General features: G+C 43.7%; 1 protein-coding gene across 1 annotated transcript in view; it reads right to left on the bottom strand.

Moving 5' to 3' along the window:
- Positions 1-19250, bottom strand: part of SLC44A5 (solute carrier family 44 member 5) — a 212903-nt gene that overhangs the window by 71925 nt on the left and 121728 nt on the right. The window contains exons 4-5 of the mRNA XM_015414270.1: positions 14118-14202; positions 2379-2463 (exon numbers count right to left, since the gene is read on the bottom strand). Of these exons, the coding sequence (XP_015269756.1) occupies positions 2379-2463; positions 14118-14202 (170 nt within the window). The remainder of the gene's footprint in view (positions 1-2378; positions 2464-14117; positions 14203-19250) is intronic.

Genomic DNA, 19250 nt, shown 5'->3' with positions numbered 1-19250 from the left:
AGGTTTCAAAATAATACTACCTGCCCATGAAGGTAATGGAGTAAATGGATATCCATGTGGAGCAGCTTCCATACAAGATACTCAGAATATAGCACCCTAATCAATAAAGTCTACGACAGTTAAAATTGCTTTCCGCTCTTACAGGTTAATTCGAGTGCAATTTCCTTTCAATGTCAAAAGTCAGCTAAGTTTGCATCACTTTAAGGTTACTTGCAGGTTAAGGCTAGGCTGGACTAAGCTTTATTCAAGATGTAATTCTTTCTAATGTCATAAGACACAAAAACTAGTTTCCATGAATTGCTGGGATTTATGTTCTAATCCCAAAATGTGCTGTGCCAGCAAACAATAGCTAAGGATGGGGCATACAAAGCCTGGCATTTCAATGGTTTTGCCGAAAGATATGCTACATCAATTACAATCCCTTGGAATAAAATACAATCTGTTATGACCAATGCTCCCTCTAAGCTATGTCCTGTGAGCAAAAATTCTACTTTGTGAGCAACTGGCATTAAAGCTGTGAGCAGGCGATTCAGCTCCTGCATGAATTAGTTGGCTCTGGAGCCATCCTTCCTGAGCTGAGACAAAAATGTGTGAGCCGGAGGCTAAAAAAATGGTGAGCTGGCTCACACTAACTCATCTTAGAGGGAACACTGGTTATGACATAACATAATTGGCATGCAAAATTAATTAAGTGTACAGTTTATATTCTGATATATAGAAGCCTACTACCCTCCCTAAATCTTCAAAAATTATTACTATTCATAGCTCATTTGTAAAATATGTGATTAACAACAAAGTAACATTAAACCTCTCCTTATTAAACAGATCTTCAGTTTTGTATTATCAATTCCGTCTCATTTTTCATTAACAGTTTTGTAAACAATCAATCAGAATTTTTAATTTACTAAATAAAAACACATGTCTTCTATTTATTAAAAATTCTTTTAGCCTGTAAACATGTTTTAAAGTGCTTAGTGTTTTATGTCCTTTTAATGCCCTGGCTGGGCCTGTAATACTGAGATTTTTAACTGTTAACGTTTATTGTGATGTGTTTTTATTACACTGGGTTTTTTTTAGCAACCTTGAGCAGGTTCTCTGAAGAGGCAGTATAGAAATTTTCTAAATAAATACAGGAAAATGCAAATTTTAAAAAAGTACAGCTAATCTGACTGTAGTTCGAGGAATTAAGAATATTCAGTGAGGGAAGTTATGGACAAATAATCAATTCATGCACACCTTCCACTCTGTATAGCAGTGCAGAGAAACAAATGGCTATGTAATACATTCAATCCATCACCTGACTTTAGTGGGATCAGGCCATCCCAGGGGAGGTTGAACTCTTGGCCTGGAGAGCAGCAGGTACCCTTTGGGTACCTATCTTAAAGCTTAACCATATGGTAGGGTGCAGAAGCTAGAGGCAACAAGTAAGGACTCTTGGAAGCTGGGCCAGAAACTTGACAGTGGCAGGAGTAGGCAGTAATGGATAGGTGAACCGCCAGGATATAATTTGCCAGTGAAACCCAATACTTTGTAAATGAAAGCAAATTATACAAGAGATCAGAACCTTAGTTGTTCCCCTCCCCCCTCTTATTGGAAAAGCCAGAAAATGATGGAATGCCTTGGTGGTGACGCAACCCCTGGCCTCAGACCTTTGATGGGCTGCCATGGCAAGAAAACATTGCCTTACCCCTCAGCAGAAGAGTTCTGTTATACAGGCTTGGGATGTTACATCGTGGTAAAAGCACAACTTCATGAATGAGTTCTCTACAATTAGACTTAATATTCTCTGAGAGTAGTGGGACATAGTACCATCATTTTGATAAAAGCAACATCAGACCATCTATTGTCAATTCTAAATGAGACACTGATTAACATCAGCAAGCGATTAGCCAAGCCAAAGGGTCGCTTAAGGTTAAGCATTGATCATTATCAGTCCCCCAGAACACTGCTAATTTCTAGACAAACCAACATGATTACTGACTGTAAGAAGATAATTTTACAGGGTTGTTTTTTTTTTTTTACAGTTTTGTACTATGGGGGAAAAGAAACATTAGAACCATTTACATTTTTTCAAAGACACTTAAACACAAATGCTGTAATACTGCACAGACACATACAACAGAATAAATTACAGGCACAGCAATTCAATCATGCATTGAAGTACTTTCAACAGTCACATTTTCAACTTTCAACAAGCCATTTTCTTTTGCATCTCCTTGTACTGGTACACATTCTGTAAAAGTTAATCTGTGTGTACTAACAATGATGTTTATGTCTTTTTTCCTACATAGAGAAAGTGGAAACTGTAAAAAGAAATCAGCTTACAAACAGCTCTTAGCATGAGATACGGCATGTTTTCCAAGTTACCTTTTACTTACCTGTGTTGTAGGGCACTGTAGGTTTATAAGCACTATAGGGCTGGCACATTTCAGAATGTTAAAGTAAAACAAAGTTGTCTTGTTCCTAGGAAGGAATGGGTATAATTAACTAGTTTCAGTCTTGTGCATATTCAGGAAAAAAGCATGTTGAATACATTCTAAAAATTCGGTTGTAAAAGACCACTGAAAAATTCAGACTGTTTATTAAGGCAAACCCCCCCCCCCCCCCCCCCCCCTTACAGCTAATTCAGACTAGCACAACTAAAGTCTAACTCTGGAGACGAAAATATTTCTCTGTGCTACAACCTGGGATGACATCAACTTACTTCTGTGTCATTCTAGATTTCATAGGCCCCTGCCACACGGCAGGGAAAAGACGGGGCGAAGCGCCAAAAAAGAAACGCCGCGGCCGGATCCCACGGATCCCGGTAGCCGCGCTCTGTTGCTCCCCGGCACGATCAGATGCCGGGGAGGAAGATACTAGTCGGAGGGGGAGGCTGCCGTACTGTGCATGCTCGAGCATGCGCAGTACAGCAGGGGGCCGGGGATGCGACGGCGGCAAGACGCGCCGCCGATCCCACGGCCAGGATGAAGCGGACCATCCGGATGAACCACCGAAGGGCCAGATTAAACACCGAAGGGCCAGATTGGTGGCACGAGCGCGACGCCAGGCAGATGTTGGCGTGGGATCGCGCCCATTTGCTGCGCTTCCAATCCGGCCCACTCCCAGCCCAAACTGCCTCGTATGAACGGGGCCATAGCATTAAAACTTTGCATGTCACCCATCTAAACAGTAGCACTTCTATTATAGCAAAAATGGCTGCAATACAATGGATACTTTCCTAGGTGCAAGTCCCATTCAATAACATGGAATTTACATGTTTAGGACTGCTCTATCTTGTTTTATATAATGGTTTTGGCAATAATTTGAAAACACAGCATACTGTATAAAGAAGCTAGTGATTTTAATATTAATCACAAGGTGGCACCAAAAAATCAACCAACTTTTTAAAAAACTCTGTAAACCTGTGGTTTAGGAATGTATTCCTAATTAACCATGGCTACCATCACACAGATTAAATAATCAACTTTTAATCCACTTGCATGCACTTTCCAACTGGATTTTTAGAGGTGTGCAAAAAAAATATGCCAGTATTTTTTGCCTTCGGTTAAATAAGCCCTGAAAAATATTGGAAAATGCCAAATTTCCCCAGGTATTCGGATTGGGGAAATATTCAGTATTGCCAAATATATTCAGGCCTAATTTACACCACCAGAGGGAGATAGGAGGCATGTTAAAATGCCTTCTCTCCTGCTGGTAGCCCCTACAGATTTCCCTGTCAATTTCACTCCCGCTAATCAGCTGAGAGTGAAATTGACAAGGGAAACCCTCTCACTGCCTTCCCTTCTCTAGCTGATATGTCCTAGCTGGAGAAGGGCAGGCAGGGAACCCAGGCATGTTTAAAATACCTTTCTTTTCCTCCTCGACCTCAGGGAGGGAAAGAAAGGCATTTAAACATGCCCCCCACTTCCCCGAGTCCTTCTGCAAAAGCTCAGGGAAGAAATGGGGCATGTGTGCATGCCTGCCTTCCCTTCCTCAGCCTGTCCACCGCGGCAGACAGGGGGAAAGAGGGCAGGCATGCAGACATGCCTGGGTTCCCCTCCTGATCTTCTCCAGATACCCCACAGCTGCAGGGCACCTGGAGAAGGTCAGGAGGGGAATGCAGGCATGTTTAAAATGCCTTTCTTTCCCTCCCCAATCTCAGAGAGGGAAATAAAGGCATTTAAACATCCCCGCACACTTCCCCAAGTCTCTCTGCAAAAGCAGAGAGGCTCAGGGAAGAATGGGGGCATGCGTGCATGCCTGCCTTCCCATCCCCAGCCTGTTCACTGGGGGGGGGGAGCTGGGGAAAGAGGGCAGGCACACAGACATGCCTGGGCTCCCCTCTTGATCTTCTCCAGCTGCCCCATGGCCATGAGTCTTCTGATCAGGAGGGGAACGCAGTCATGTTTAAAATGCCTTTCTTTCCCTCCTTGACCTCAGGGAGGGAAAGAATGGCATTTAAACATCCCCCCCCCACACTTCCCCGAGTCTCTCCACAAAAGCAGAGAGGCTCAGAGAAGAACAGGGGCATGTGTGCATGCTTGCCTTCCCTTCCCCAGCCTGTCCACCACAGCGGGCAGACTGGGCAAAGAGGGCATGCATGCAGACATGCCTGGGTTCCCCATCTGATCTTCTCCAGGTGTCCCAGAGCCGTGGGACACCTGATCAGGAGGGGAACGCAGGCATGTTTAAAATGTCTTTTCCCCCCTCCCCGATCTCAGAGAGGGAAAAAGGCCTTTAAACCCAACAGCTGACTGGCAGCTCAGGCTGTTAGGTTTAATTGAGTCCTTTTTTCCGGTATAGCAAAAAGAACCCCAAAAAAGGCTGGATAATATTGGCTTTTTCAGGTTCAGCTATGTGATACCCAAAAAATACTGACAAGGTATTTGGGGGGTATCTTTTCAGTTTGGCTGTAGCCGAATGCACACCCTTATGGATTTTACTGTGTGAACTGGGAAAATCCAGTTGTAAAGTGCATTGAAAGTGGATTATTTAATGTGTGTGACTGCAGCTTATGAAATTTTGATAACTGAAGTTGAGATAGTGCAAGGGGTTACACTTTAATTCAGCTTTGGAATCTCTTTAGCCCAATTCCTTCCTTTAGATGTTATTCTTTATAATGGAGCTGAAGTGTTTGACTGGCCGCTGACAGTAATGCAGGAAAAAATATCAAAAAATAAATATACAGAACAGAAGAAAACAGCCACATAGTAATAGGTCTGTGCCCTTTACAATAAGGCTGTATTTCATGCTTGTACTGTAGTCTTCTGAATGCAAAACAAATTTAGGGCTTACATGAAGATTAACAAATGGATTAAGGCACAGAGGGGGTTCTCTAGAGGGGTTCTGGTGGGTAACACCAGATGGAATTAATTCTGCATTACAAAATTCATTGTAGTACAATGTTCCTCCCTCATGATCTATGAATGCCAGAGAGTTTTTTAAGTTTCAAATCTTTACTTGGTGTAATATTTGTTGAAAGCACTGAAACGTTTATTTATGTTTTAGTGCTGTATGCCAAGGCGCTCTGAAAAGTAATGACACAAAGAGTAGCATCTATCTCCAAATTTAATTTCCTTCATGGACCGGTTTCTGGGGTTGCTAAACCCAGAGGTTTGAATCAGCAGTCCTTGTCAACTATGGGCCCTATATGTGGGGTTTCATCTACAGCTGTCACAGAAGCTTTCTATATATTATTAAAACGCACTAGCACACGATCAGTTAGAAGACATGACTGCTGAAAAGGCTAAGTAATGGGGCTTTAGTACAATTAATATTGTAAAATTAGGGAAATTGAGACCATAATTTCAAATGCAACTGCTTTTTCTGCATTTACAGTGTAAATCCTCACCCTCACAAGATTTCTCATATTGCTGTAGATGCAACAGAAGAACAGGGACATTGCGAAACATCATGCTCCCACCACACCACCTCAGCCCATTCATATGAAATAACTGTGTTGGGCTTGTAACTCAAAAATGCAGGCCATTATTTATGACTCCTGAAGCAACAGAACTAATGTGTAACATTTTTTTCACAGCTGTCTGGAGTAACATACAAACATATACACTGAGTCTTTTTCACAGCCATGTTCAGATGAACTTTTTTTTTTTGTAATGTCAACCACAGGAAATTTCTAGGAAGCATTTTCCTAACTCATATTACCAGGAAAATGGGGAGAAGAGGTTTAATTAAGAGCAGTCCCACTTCAGCCATATCCAACTGAAGGCTAAAAGCTATCAAAGGCCAGAGAGGAAGTGAACAACAGCTTTCACGCTGCAGTGCAGTAATACAAAATAAAGGTTATTTTCTTGTTTTGTGTTTCTTTAACTTCGGGACTACCATCACTTCTAAAATGCTGAGCTATCAAAATGATGTTCTTTCTCTCTTCTGCCCACCCCCTTGTTTCAGAGCCAACATGTGGGCCATTTCCGCTGCCTCTTCCTCTAGAAATGCCTTGCTTTATTATATGTTTCCAGGACCTGGAAGAGCTCAGCTGACATGTCAATTCTCAGGGCTATAGCTTTGCAATATTAAAGTAATATAAAATAAAAAGAGTACCTCTGAGCATCTGCAGAATTAACACACACACCCCCAAGTAAACACAGTCCCTTCACCTATAAGGTTCAGGCAGGCACCTTCCATGGCACAAAACTTTTCTGTAATTCTGTTATGGTCTCAGCACAGTCTATACTTTATTGTGTTTGCAATATCACCTGAACGCCATTTTAAACTGGCGTTACTTCCTTCAGCAGCAGATATGCAGAGGTACATTGCTCCTGTACGTGGAGAAATGATGGAGAAATGATGGCTAGTAACCATCGATGGATATATTCTCCATGAATGTGCCTGATCTCCCTATATAGTTAGCTGTCACTACATCTTGTAGCACTAAGCTCCACAACTTCATTATATGTTGTGTAATATGGTTCTTTAGTTTCTCTGGAATATAGTGTTAAGCAACTTTATTGTGTGTACCCTTCTAGTATTTTGGGATCAAGAACAAACTTCTGTCTATATTCACTTTCACTGCCCATCCATTATGGTCTGATCAGGCCATCCTGGCTCAGTGCCATCCCCCCCCCTTCGCAGTATGGGCACCATACTCCCTAGAGGGCCCTCAGTGCAGAGGTGCGATTCCTCATTTATGCACATGGGAAACAAATGGCCAAAACCCCCCCCCCTTGACTCATTCGCAGTTGTGTCTGATCACACAGTGAGGGCTGAGCTCTCAGCTACAAAGGGATGTGTGATCTTGCAACTGTGTGTCAAATTTCTCTGGGGGAAATAGCCTCGCTTCCCCTCCACTTCAACTGGTGCGTGTGCCTGCACCCCTAGTCACCTTTTAAAAACTAGAAAACACCAAATTCTTTAGCTTTCTTTACAAGGAACTCAAACCTTTTATTAATTTTTGTTACCTTTTTCCAGCTCCACAATATCCTTTTAAAGGTGTAAGGTATCACATCACAGATATAAAATAGGCCATTAGTCTCCCCTTTTCTGTTTTACTGAACATCCAGACTGACAAAGAGTTCTAGAGAATATGAAAGCTTCCACAGCCCATTCCTAACTAGGGATGCCAGCCTCCAGGTGGGACCTGGGGATCCCCTGGAATTACAGCTCATCTCCGGACTACAGAGATCAGTTCCCCTAGAGAAAATGGATACTTTGGAGGGTGGGGCTCTATGGCATTGTACCCCACTGAAGGTCCCTGTCCTCCCCAGGCTCCATCCCCCAAATCTCCAGGAATTTCCCAACCTGCTGGTGGCCAGGGGGGACCTGGCAACCCTATTCATAATGCTAGTCTGACCTCTCTTCCAAAACAGAACCAATCTCCTGTCCCCTTTGAGATACCCCCTTTTCTCTTTGCTTGTCTGTCTACCCCATACCTGACATGGACACTTGCAGAATGATTTTCAGCTCCCTCTGTGTTTTCAGCTGACCTTCTTTGCCCTGCTCCAGCCTGACCCTGGAATCAGTTTTCTCAGTCTTCTACTCAATCTTCTCAATCTTTCCTCCTTCCAACATCACTAGGGAGCCTGAAAATTGTAGCTTCCTTTTCAGGGGAACAAACGGCTGCATAGCCAATGTTTGTGTTTGTTCCCTCCCCGTTGCATTCCTGCTACTATACTGCTGAGGAAGTTGAAGGGCAGTGTTAAAGCATGTGGTAGCAGCCATTCCAAAGGTGGCAGCAGTAGCAGTAGGAAGGCACTCTGGCACAAGAGCAAACTAAATAGATGGGCCACTCCGATTCCCAGAGCCCTCAAAGCAAGCCTGGCTGGAGGAACTTCGCACCTGTGATCCCCCACCTCACATCTCAGTGGCCCTGCAGAAGAAGCTTTGTCTACTTTGAACACAACATGGGAGCCATTGTAGTGTAGTGGTTAGAGTGTCAGACTAGGCTCTGGGAGACCCAGGCTCAAATCTTCACTCTGCTGTGGAAGTTTGCTGGGTGACCCTGGGTCAGTCACATAATCTCAGCCTAACCTACCTCACAGGATAAAATGGAGGAGTGTAGAACAAGGTGGCTCCCCACTGGGGAAGGAACTGGATTATGAAATACATTAATAAACACCAATTGAACAAATATGCTTTGCAGCTAGTGTAAACTGACTCTATTGTAATGAAACAGTTATTGAATCACAGAATCACAGAGTTCGAACTTCTGTTCATAGAGTTCTGTTCTGATGAATGCTATTAAGCTAGACATAGGTACAGTTTGGATACAATGGTAGAAGGATTAGAACTGGCTATGTCCATAAGAAGTGAATATGAAGAAAACGGCAGCAGCATTCATATAGCACTTTACAGAGGTACATATATTCTAGTAGTCTTTATAATTGCCCAATAACTGTTGTAGGAAGCTGTTTATAAATTAATGTGAGAGAACTATGGGGTCTTTCAGGCAAGAAAAACAAGAAATGGTGGGGGAGGGGAAATATTATGCCCCCTGGAAGCCCTGTGGGTCCCCTGCTTGTTCACTATATCTAATTCTCAACATTGCCAAAATTGTGCATACTTAAATCCAGAGATTAGAGCCATGAACATATGACAGATCTTTCTACCTACCTACAAAATGTCCCAAATTTGCAGAAAAATCTTAAATCTATCTTTCTGTCTACCTATCCTAGGGGCTTAACCACCCCAATAGAAGCAGCTCCTGTAGCTTTATGAAACTAATGTTGTCAGTGGCCATTGCTAGGCAACCATAACAGTATTGCCAGCCTTCAAACCTTAGTTTCTGTCAGGCTGTTCTGATCTTTAAGGGAGGGAAGTCATAGGGGCCAGGCCCAGCAGCAGCTCTGCAAAGACTTGTTACCATGCGACTTTCATGAATTATTCAGGCTGAGCTGCTTACTACTGTTCAACAGAAGCCACTGAATGAAAGTCACTATGGTGTAGTGGTTTGTGGCAGCCATGCTTTCCTAGGCTTTCTAGGCCTTAAGGATTTTCCATTTTTAACTGTGAAAGACTTATGCAAACTGGTGGACTTTGCTCACATTTTTGAAGAACAGATATCTGTGTAATGCTTGAAGTCAGGATACCCATTAAAGGTCCCTGCCACACGGCAGGGAAACCACGAGGCAAAGCGCGGCTAAATAGAGCCGCTCCAACGTTGAGACGCTGCAGCGGGATCCCACGGATCCCCTGGCCGTGGCGCCTCTTCTCCCCGGCAAGAGCAGACGCCGGGGAGGACGAGCCCGATGGGAGGGGGAGGCTGCCGAACTGCGCATGCCCGAGCATGCGCAGTACGGCCGGGGGCCGGGATGCGGCGGCGCAAGGACGCGCCGCCGATCCCACGGCCGGCTTGGGGCGCTCCAGACGGTTGCAACCACCTAGATAGGTAGTTCGTTTTTGGAGCGGGGTATCGCCATTTGGGCCGGATCAGGGACGGAGACGGCACGCTCCCCAGATGTTGAGGTGGGATCGCGGCCGTTTGCTCTGCCCCCGTTCCGTCCCGCTCCCGGCCCAAATGGGCTCGTATGAACAGGGCCAAAGATTCAAACTTGTTCTGCCAGAATAGTGCATGTGAAGCAAACCGGTCTGCAAGTCTAAATATTGATGGGATGTAGTGTAAACGTTCGCTGAATTTTCGCTTTACAAAAAAGGATGGACTGGAGTGTGACAGGCATTTAGCCAGAAAATAATGCCGTAAAAGACTTGCAAGGATCCAGAGCTGTTCTCTGGATCCTTGCTATTCTCTTTTAGAAGAAGAGGAGGAGGAGGAGGTTGGATTTATACCCTGCCCTTCACTACCCAAAGGAGTCTCAGAGCGGCTTACAAACTCCCTTCCCTTCCCCTCCCCACAACAGACACCCTGTGAGGTCGGTGGGGCTGAGAGAGCTCTGACAGAAACTGCTCTTTTTCAAGAACAGCTGTGCCAGAACTATGGCTTGCCCAAGGTCATCCAGCAGATGCAAGTGGAGGAGTGGGGAATCAAACCCAGTTCTCCCAGATTAGAGTCCGCGCACTTAACCACTACACCAAACTGGCTCAAAATTAGGAAATGTGTTGCTTCGATCCCACTTTTATTTTCTGCATTTACACTGCATTTGAATTCTCCTCCTTTTAAGGTGGATAAAAACTAGCCTGTTTAGGTAATTGGACAATTAGCAATAGCTAAGGGCCCTTGCTTCTGAATTGTCAGATCTCTGCAAAAGCGAAGTCTGTTTTAGGTTAGAGTTTCAGTCTAGGAACTGGAAGATCTAGGTTTGCTGTGAAAACTCACTAAGTGATCTTGGTCCAGTCATACATATTCAGCCTAATCTATCTCATAGGATTGTTGTGAAGATAAAATGGAGGAGATGAGAAGCATATCAGCTGCTTTGGCTTTTCATTGTGGAGAAAGGCTGGGTATAAATGAAGTAAATCTATATACTAATAGCCAAGTCGGCCAAAAATGTGGATACTAGTGAGTGGAGCTGTGAATGGACAAGACAGATCTTTCTACAAACCTGAAAAGGGCCCCGATTTACAGAAAAATGTGAAATCTAAAAAAACCCACAATCAGTTAAAAAACATGAAAATGATAAAAGGAGCACCTGTAGTTTTAAGCAACAGACTCCCTCAGTGGCCATTGTTAGGCAACCACAACATTTTTTTGTCAGTAAAAGTCTGGGGGTGGGGCCGGGCCCTTTCCGTGGCTGTTTTGGCCTTTGAGGGAGGACTCATTGGGTCAGTCCTGGCAGCAACTACCTGCTACTACCTGACTTACATGACTCACCTAGGCCTGGTTGCTTGCTACTGTTCGACAACAGCCACCCTGTGAAACCCAGTGTGATACAGCAGTTAGAGCTTCATGCTAGGGTCTAGGAGACCTAGGTTCAAATAACCAGTCTCCCATAGAAATTCACTACTTTCAGCATAACCTAGTTCACAGTGTTTATGTGAAGATAAAAAGAGAAGGGGTTGCCAACCTCCAGGTAGTGGCTGGTGATATCCTGGGATTACAACTGATCTCCAGGTGACATATCAGTTCCCCTGGAGAAAATGGTTGCTTTGAAAGGTAGATTCTATGACAGGGGTGTCAAACTCATGTGTTACAAGGGCCAGATCTGACATAAATGGGACTTTGTGGGGTTGGGCCATGCGCATAAACAATGTAATGCCAGGTAGCAGAGATATAAACTTTATAAAAGATGCAGACAAACACAATTGATATCATTTTTTACTTAAAATACAAACATGCTTAAAACTCTTGCAACATTTTGTTTTTTTAACAGTCTTTGATAACTGACACCTCCCAAACCTTCTCCCCTTAAAAGATGCCTGCCTAAAATGGAAAGGTGGGGGAATAGTGGCAATGCAATTTTTAAAATAAAACATCAAGGAAAAGCACAAGGATCACAGCAGAAACTAAAAATATAAATTTAAATTTAAAATGCTCTGAGCCCCTCCCCCATCTACTCAGAGTGGCAGTGGCTCTCCGGTGTAATGTCCCCCTTTGGCTGTGGGTTCCCGGGTTAGAGTACTCACTCAGGCACCCGTTCTCAGGTTCATTCAGAAGAGACAAACTGGCTCAAAACATCAGCCCTGTATTTGCAAGGAGACAACTCCAGCAAGTAAAGTAAAGTTACTTGAGGTCCACACCACTGAAATACATTGCAGCACAGAGTTTCAAAGAAAACGTGAAATAGATTTTCCATTAAGGTCTCTGGGCCCTGATAGACTACTCTGGGACTGGAATGACAGCCACTAGAGTGAAATGACAGTCCCTGGGAGTAGCAGAAGCATTCTGGAATTGGAGTGAGGGCTCCCAGAGTGGAATTCCACTTCCAGAGTGGAATTTCATTCTCAGAACACTGCTGCTACTCCCAGGGACTGTCATTCCACTCTACACCCTGTCATCCCAATCCCAGAACACAGATTCTATTACTAGGGACTGTCATTCTACTCTGGAGGCTGTCATTCCAGTCCCAGAGTACTGTTTGCTATTGCTAGAAACAGTCCCAGAGTAGTCTATCTGGGTGCAGACACCTTAATGGAAAAATCCATTCCGCTTTTTTTTTTCAAATTTGCAAGCCCAGAACAGCTTCCTGCTGTTTTTTTTTAAGCAGGCAAAGAAAAGATCTCAGTGAGCTTGGGAATTTCGGCAGCTTTGAGCTTCAAAGGGTGAGGATAGGATGGGGGGGGAGAAAAGAACCCCGGGCTGGATTAAAGCCATGGGCGGGCCAGTTCCGGCCTGTGGACCTTAAGTTTGACACCCCTGTTCTATTACATTATACTCCACTGAAGTCTCTCCTCTCTTCAAACCCTGCCTTTCCCAAACTCCACCCTCAAAATTTCCAGGAATTTCCCAACCCAGATCTGACAACCCTAGAGGAGAATGATTTAAGGTGCCTTGGCCCACATGGTGGAGAAAGGTGGGGTATAAATGAAGAAAATAAATAGTAAGTATAGCTGAAGATGGGAGGCAGATAAGAGGTAAGTTGGTGATTGACTGAGAAAGAGAGAATGAGGCAGGAAAAGGGCAGAGGATATGGGGGTTGCTGGAAGGAGGTAAAAAGGAAATAATGTAGGGAGGGGGATACTGGGGAAAGTGAGGTGCCCACCACAATTCCTTGAGGATTCTCCTACCATGCAAGTGAGCCTGGCCCTGCAGCTGATGCCACACAACTGGGCTTTAATTTTCCTAGGTGGAGTCTGCAGGGGGCCAGCTGAAAACAGGGGGGCAGGTAAAGGTAGGTAAGCTGTTGGGTGGGAAGGAGAGTAGGAAGCAGAAAAATGGGAGAGGCTGTGGGGGCTTTGAGGGAGGAAATAGTGGAGGGGGGGAAATTAGATGCCCCCCTGGAAGTCCTTGCAGATTCCCACTTGTAAACTATAGTTGGGGGGGGGGCACATAATGTAAAATAGTTAGTGGGTAGGAAGAAGAGAAGGAAGCAGGGAAATGTAATGTAATCATACACACTAAATAATCCATTTTCAATGTACTTTTCAACTGGATTCTACTGTGTGAACTGGCAAAATGCAGTTGGAAAGTGCATTGAAAGTGGATTATTTAGTGTATGTGATCACAGCCATCAGCCCCCTGTCTTCAGCTGCCCCCCTGCAGCCTCTGCCTAGGAAAGGGTATCCTTTGGGGGTATTCTTCAACTATGAAGAAAAACAAACGCTATAGACTAAACAAAAGAAAATGGTCTGACAAGGAATGTATATGTTGCAGGAGGATGGAATATTGAGTGCAGCTGAGAGGGAAATTTACCCTGCTCAGGTGCCTGAGGGCTTATAGAATCCTTGAAGGGAGCATCTTTGGAGTGGTATTTTCAAATTATTTTCTCTTCTCACAACTCTTCACATGCTTGCAGCTTGTTCTCCAAAGGGTAAAATAGATGCATTTGGTCAGGAGTTGACAGAGCTCAGTGCTCCAATTTATGCTGATTAATCAGACTGAATGGATTTTATAAAGAGTGGCTGATATAATACTATTTTGTGGAGTCATGAACAGCCTTTGAAAAGCACAACAATTTTGCATTGCCCACCTGAGCTTTTGATAAAACCTAATTGGGTGAAAACATTAAACACCAGTGGAGGGAGACAGGGTCTGTTATCAGCTTACCTGTATAATTTCTAGAATACTTTATTCCTGACATATTGTACTGTAAAAATGGAAGCCAAAGGGATGTTTCAATACTCACTCATTAGGCATGTCTTTTTGACCACAGAACTGTCCATAGCTGTCAGTGGGGTAGGCCACTTTTCTGGGGTCGCCATGCACCCAAGCTGCAGGGGGGGAAAAGAAATGTAAAAACAAATAGTATTTCCCCCCTCTAGCAGGCCTGCTAAGAATTCAAATTTGCTAATAATGAAAACGCACTGCCCATCATGTACCTTTTTAACTTCTTTCAATAGCTACTGAAGATTATTGATTTTCCTTAAATTTTAAAATGAAAAAGTAAGGCATGTCTCTCTCCTGTTTTTTTCTCCCCCATCAGAACACATCTGGCTTGTAGCCAGTATATGAGGTAATGCACTTAGAAAATAATGGTTATTAAAATGAGGACAGGGAAGCACTACAAAAGCTTTGTTGGCATAAAGCCACACAATCATATTAAGCCACACCAAACAAACCAAATTATGCCTCTGCTCATGCTTCTGAGCTTCCTTCTATATACTGAATTGCAGGAGCTACTTAACATGTATTTTCAAACCACAATTTATGCAAATCACTTTCAGCTTGCCCTTCTGTAATTGTTTCATTCTCATATTCCTCCTGATTTTTGTGGAGTTAAATTTAGAAACACTCAAAACTAAATTTTGTTCAAGGTCACTGACACATCAATGGCACACTTTGACATCAGAGTGATAGGGCAGGAAGAGATAAAAGATCTATATGAAACTCTTAAAAGCAGTATAAGCATTGGTCCTGAGGTCAGTGGTGGGGTGGAGGAAGAAGAAAATTGTGTTAGACAGTATTTTTCCACTGCCTTCACTGTTCATAAACTGCTTTTCACAAATAGTTAAATTTTATTATCTTTTATATAATCACAGTCCAAAATGGATTATGTCAAGTTCCTCAAGAATCACTGTATGTGGGGAGGGTTGAAATGTTAGTGAGGGTTGTATGTGTATATGTGTAATAAAAATAACCATCTGAGTCTCACTGAACTGTTCTTCAGGTCCACAAAGCATGAAGTATATTCTCCAAATAACACTAAAATATTTCAAATTTAGAGGTGAAAATGGTCACTCTTCTATTTGATTGGAGGGTTTTTGTCAAGAACCCACTGATTTATAATTATTTTCTACTTCAAATGTGTAATAACTATTGTGTACAATGGAAATATTAGTGCTGGGCAGGAAGAGTGGGGAAAAGACATTGACCCTTTTCAAACTGCCTTTGTATTCTTTTGTAGTAACTGGTTGCTAATGGATTTTTTCTGTCATTTCAGACAGACCTGTTTTAGTAACTGGCTGCTAGTGGAATTTATTTACCTGTTCATACAAACCCACTTGGGTCGAGTTAGCAAAGCATGGCTGAGCTGCTTTTGAGGGAAATTGCTCCCCCCCTTTTCAAACCCTCTGTTGCACTTCTTTTTTTTTTTGTATAAGCTTTATTCCCTCTCCTAAAAAGGAGAGATATTTCTTTTTAATTCAAGAAATAGGGTGGGTATATAGCGGGATAAAGAAAAAGAGTGAGTGGTGTTATTTATATTAGTAAATTATCTGTTAATACTCAAAGCTCTAAGTCCATATTGTCCATCTTTGGTCGTCCTTCTGCTAGTCAATGTTAAACAAAGTGTTTAATTTATTAATAATGTCCTTCTGATGTGAATTTCTTCCAAGTATAATCCGAAAAAAAAAATTATTATTTTTTTTTTCAAACTTTGGGGTCCTTTCCTTTTTTATCTCTCAAGTTGTATTTTGGTCCAGTCACTCCTTCATCTTCATCGTCTTTCACCTCTCCCTCTGAACTGCTGTCTTCCACGCTTAGTGTTGACATCCACTTGGCTAGTTCTGCTCCCTCTTCTTTACTGGCATGCCTTTTCAAGAATTCTTGAGCCTTAAAGATAGAGTCAATTTTTTCTTTTTTATCTTTGAATTTGAACGTTAGCCCTTCGGGTATCAACCATTTATATGCTGTTTGATTTTTTTGTAAGAAAATGGTCAGTCCCTTATATTCCTTTCTTTTCATTCTGATTTCAAACGGAACATCTTTCAAAATTCTGATTAATTGGTCCCCGATTTTCAGGGGTGACGCAGATGTAGTCCTCAAAATTTGATCCCTGAGACGTTGTTTAGTAAATTTTACGACCACTTCAGCTGGCAACTTGTTTTTTCTCGTAAAGTTGGAATAGGCCCGATAGGCCAAATCCATCTCCTCTTTTATTTTTTCCGCTTCGTTGCCCAGCAGTGGTGCTAAAGCTTCAGCCAGGATACTTCTCAGGTCCTCTCCAGATTCTTCCTTCCAACCCTGGAACCGGAGAGTATGGTTTGATTTTTCCATTTGTAGCATTAACAATTTATTTTCTTGCTTTTCTTGGTGCTTTTCAATTTTAAAGACCTTTTTCTTAACTGTCTGCACATCTTCTGCTGATACCAGGCATTTTTTGGCAATATCATCTACCTTTTCAGCTGTTTCTGTCATCTTTTTCTGCTGTAGACCAAAGGCATTTTCCATAGAGTCAAGTTTAGAATTTATTTTTTGCAGTTCTGCCAGCAGATGGCGAGCAAGTTCACTGTCTGCTTGATTGACAGCAGCTCCAGCAGTGGAGGGGCTAGGACAGGAAGTCCCGCCTGCCTTCTTCAAGGGTTTTTCTATTGCTTTTCTAGTCCCCGCCATTTTACCAGATTGTTTATACTTGGAAAGTTTTCTTTTCGCTTCTCTTCGGGACAGGTCCCTTTCTCCGTTTTTCTATCCCACCAGAAGGTAAGCGCTTGTATTATCTTATGCTTTACCCCCCGTTTTTTTGGATTTTGAAAGAGTCTCTCGTGGGGGAGCGGGGGGTGGGGTGGAGTCCTCCCTTCTCCCTTCTCCTCCAGCCGCTTCTCTAGTGGGGGGGGGAATTTGCCGCTTTAATTTCGGACGTCCACTTACGGTTCTTCGTTCTCAGAAGAGCTTTGCCGCATCACCACTCCGCTCCACCGGAGGCGTTGCTATGCCCCTCATAGGGGCAAGTCACAGCCGGGGCCGTTTGGGGCAAATGGGAGAGCCTCAATTCTCGACCATCAGGTCGATAAGAGGCTTCTCCCTGACGCACCCCCTGGTTCGGAGCCCTCTCACTGAGGACTCCTTAGGATCTCCGCTGACGCGGGACCCCCCCGGGCTGTGCTTGGGCGATCCGGCTCTGGGAGACGTCCCAAGAGCCGGTCGCCATTCGCGCCGCCAAAAACCGGAAGTCCCCCTCTGTTGCACTTCTGAATCACTGTGGTGTGCTGTTTAAAATGTCCATACAATGCCGCTTTCCCCCCACCCCTTTTCACTGTGTGATCTCCCTCGAACTTTAAGAAAATGTTCTAATGTGAGCGCTATAGCTGTAAGCTATAAGTAAGTGATTTAGCACTGTAGCACTCACATTTTAAAAGTCCACGGAAGATCAAACAGCGAAAAAGGGAAGGGGGGAAAGCGGCACTATTTGAAATGACCAGAGCACTTCAGGGACAGCTCATTAACAGAAGGAAATTTGCCATATGAAACCCCCATTCCTGTATCGCTTTAATTCAGAATTGGGCCAACAATGAATAATATCCATCTTAGAAAACTAATGTGAAAAGGGCCACAGAGTGCAAGGCGCATACCCAGTTACCCATTATATCTCAAAGATCTGAGGAGAAAGGTCTTCCCTCTGTTCTGCCCCAGCTGATCCTGCCCCTTCATCTGTCCCACTCCTGCCAGCTGGCCAGAGGAGCAAGCCATAGGAACCAGTGGTTGAACCAGTGGCCTGCCAGACCAGAGAACAAGTACCCCCTTCTTCTTTTGACTCTCATCACATGAACACAATAGTGCCCCTACTTATGGCGAGATCCTGGGTTTCTGAAATTACATCATTTTGACCAGCAATTTAACAAGAGTTAATAATTAAAAATTAGTCAAAGCCCCACATTTTACAGAAAATAAAACTGCTATATATACCACTATCATGTGTCAGCATATTGAAGCTGAATTGGCTGGGTTGGACATTTTTTAGTACAGCAATGTTCCATGGAATTATATAGTTGAACTTCCAGGGTTGTGCAAAAAGTTCTGCAACAGCAAAAAGTTCTACAATAGCACAATCAGTCTTTGCTGAATTTTCATCAACAGGAAAATACAGTGGTTGATTTCTACCATATAAATGTGGAAGTTAATTCAGGAATGCAGAAATTTATTTCATCACTGACTACTAGGATTCATTAAAAAAGTCTTTAGGAACAAAAAAATGCCAAAATTTTACACACATAATCAAATGGCACACTGTCAGCAACTTTGTGTCAAGGTACGATGTTTGTAAATCAATCGTGGCGATAGGTACCAAACCCACCCACCCCACCAATCACAGAATTTTTTTGAACTTGGGCAAAAATACTAGGGGTTTTTGACTCTCCCAATACCATCTCAGGATTTGGGTTCATTTTTCTCCAGAATTCTAGAATCATTCAAATTCCATTATTCCCCATTTTCAGAAGGGTTGGAGTGGCTGTTTCTCAACCAAATGACACTAAAATTTCAGGTGACCTCTTGCTGCCTGTTATCAGGTTTCAAGCAAATTGGACCAAGGGGACTAATTCTACTGTCTCCTGAACAAGGTGTCAGCTATCTTACTTGTTTTCATTGTTTCCTATGGCAAAAAAAAAAAAATTCAGAGGCCAATAGCTGAACTTAGGCCCCTGTCAAACGGGAGGTTTAGGGCCAGAAGAGGGACGGATCGGGGGCGCAGCAAATGGGCGCAATCACACCGCAACATCTGGGAAGCGGCATGCACCCGTCCCCGATCCGGCCCTTCAGGCCAAAAATGTGCATGAAAAAAGAACCTGCAAAAGAGCAGGACTTACCCGAAACAGCGCAGCAAGCTCAGCCGTGAGATTGCCGGCGCGCCCATCTGCAGGAGCAATCGAGGCTCCTGGCCAAACTGCGCATGCGCACACATGCGCAACCAGCTGCCTCACTCTCCCTTCAGTGGCTTCCCCCCCCCCCCGGCATCTGATCGTGCCGGGGAGGAACTGTGCGGCGGCTCAGGGGATCTATCTGATCCCGCCGCCATGTTTTCTTTTTTGGTTCTAAAAAGCCGCCCTCTGGCCGTGCTCCCCCCCCCCCCCGTGTGGCAGGGGCCTATCAGGAGCAAACACTGGCC

This window comes from Gekko japonicus, unplaced genomic scaffold (genome assembly GCF_001447785.1).
Source record: "Gekko japonicus isolate JY-2015 unplaced genomic scaffold, Gekko_japonicus_V1.1 scaffold30, whole genome shotgun sequence".
Taxonomy (NCBI): Eukaryota; Metazoa; Chordata; class Lepidosauria; order Squamata; family Gekkonidae; genus Gekko; species Gekko japonicus.
The sequence above is the reverse complement of the archived record's forward strand: the minus strand, read 5'-3'. Positions and strand labels throughout refer to the sequence as shown.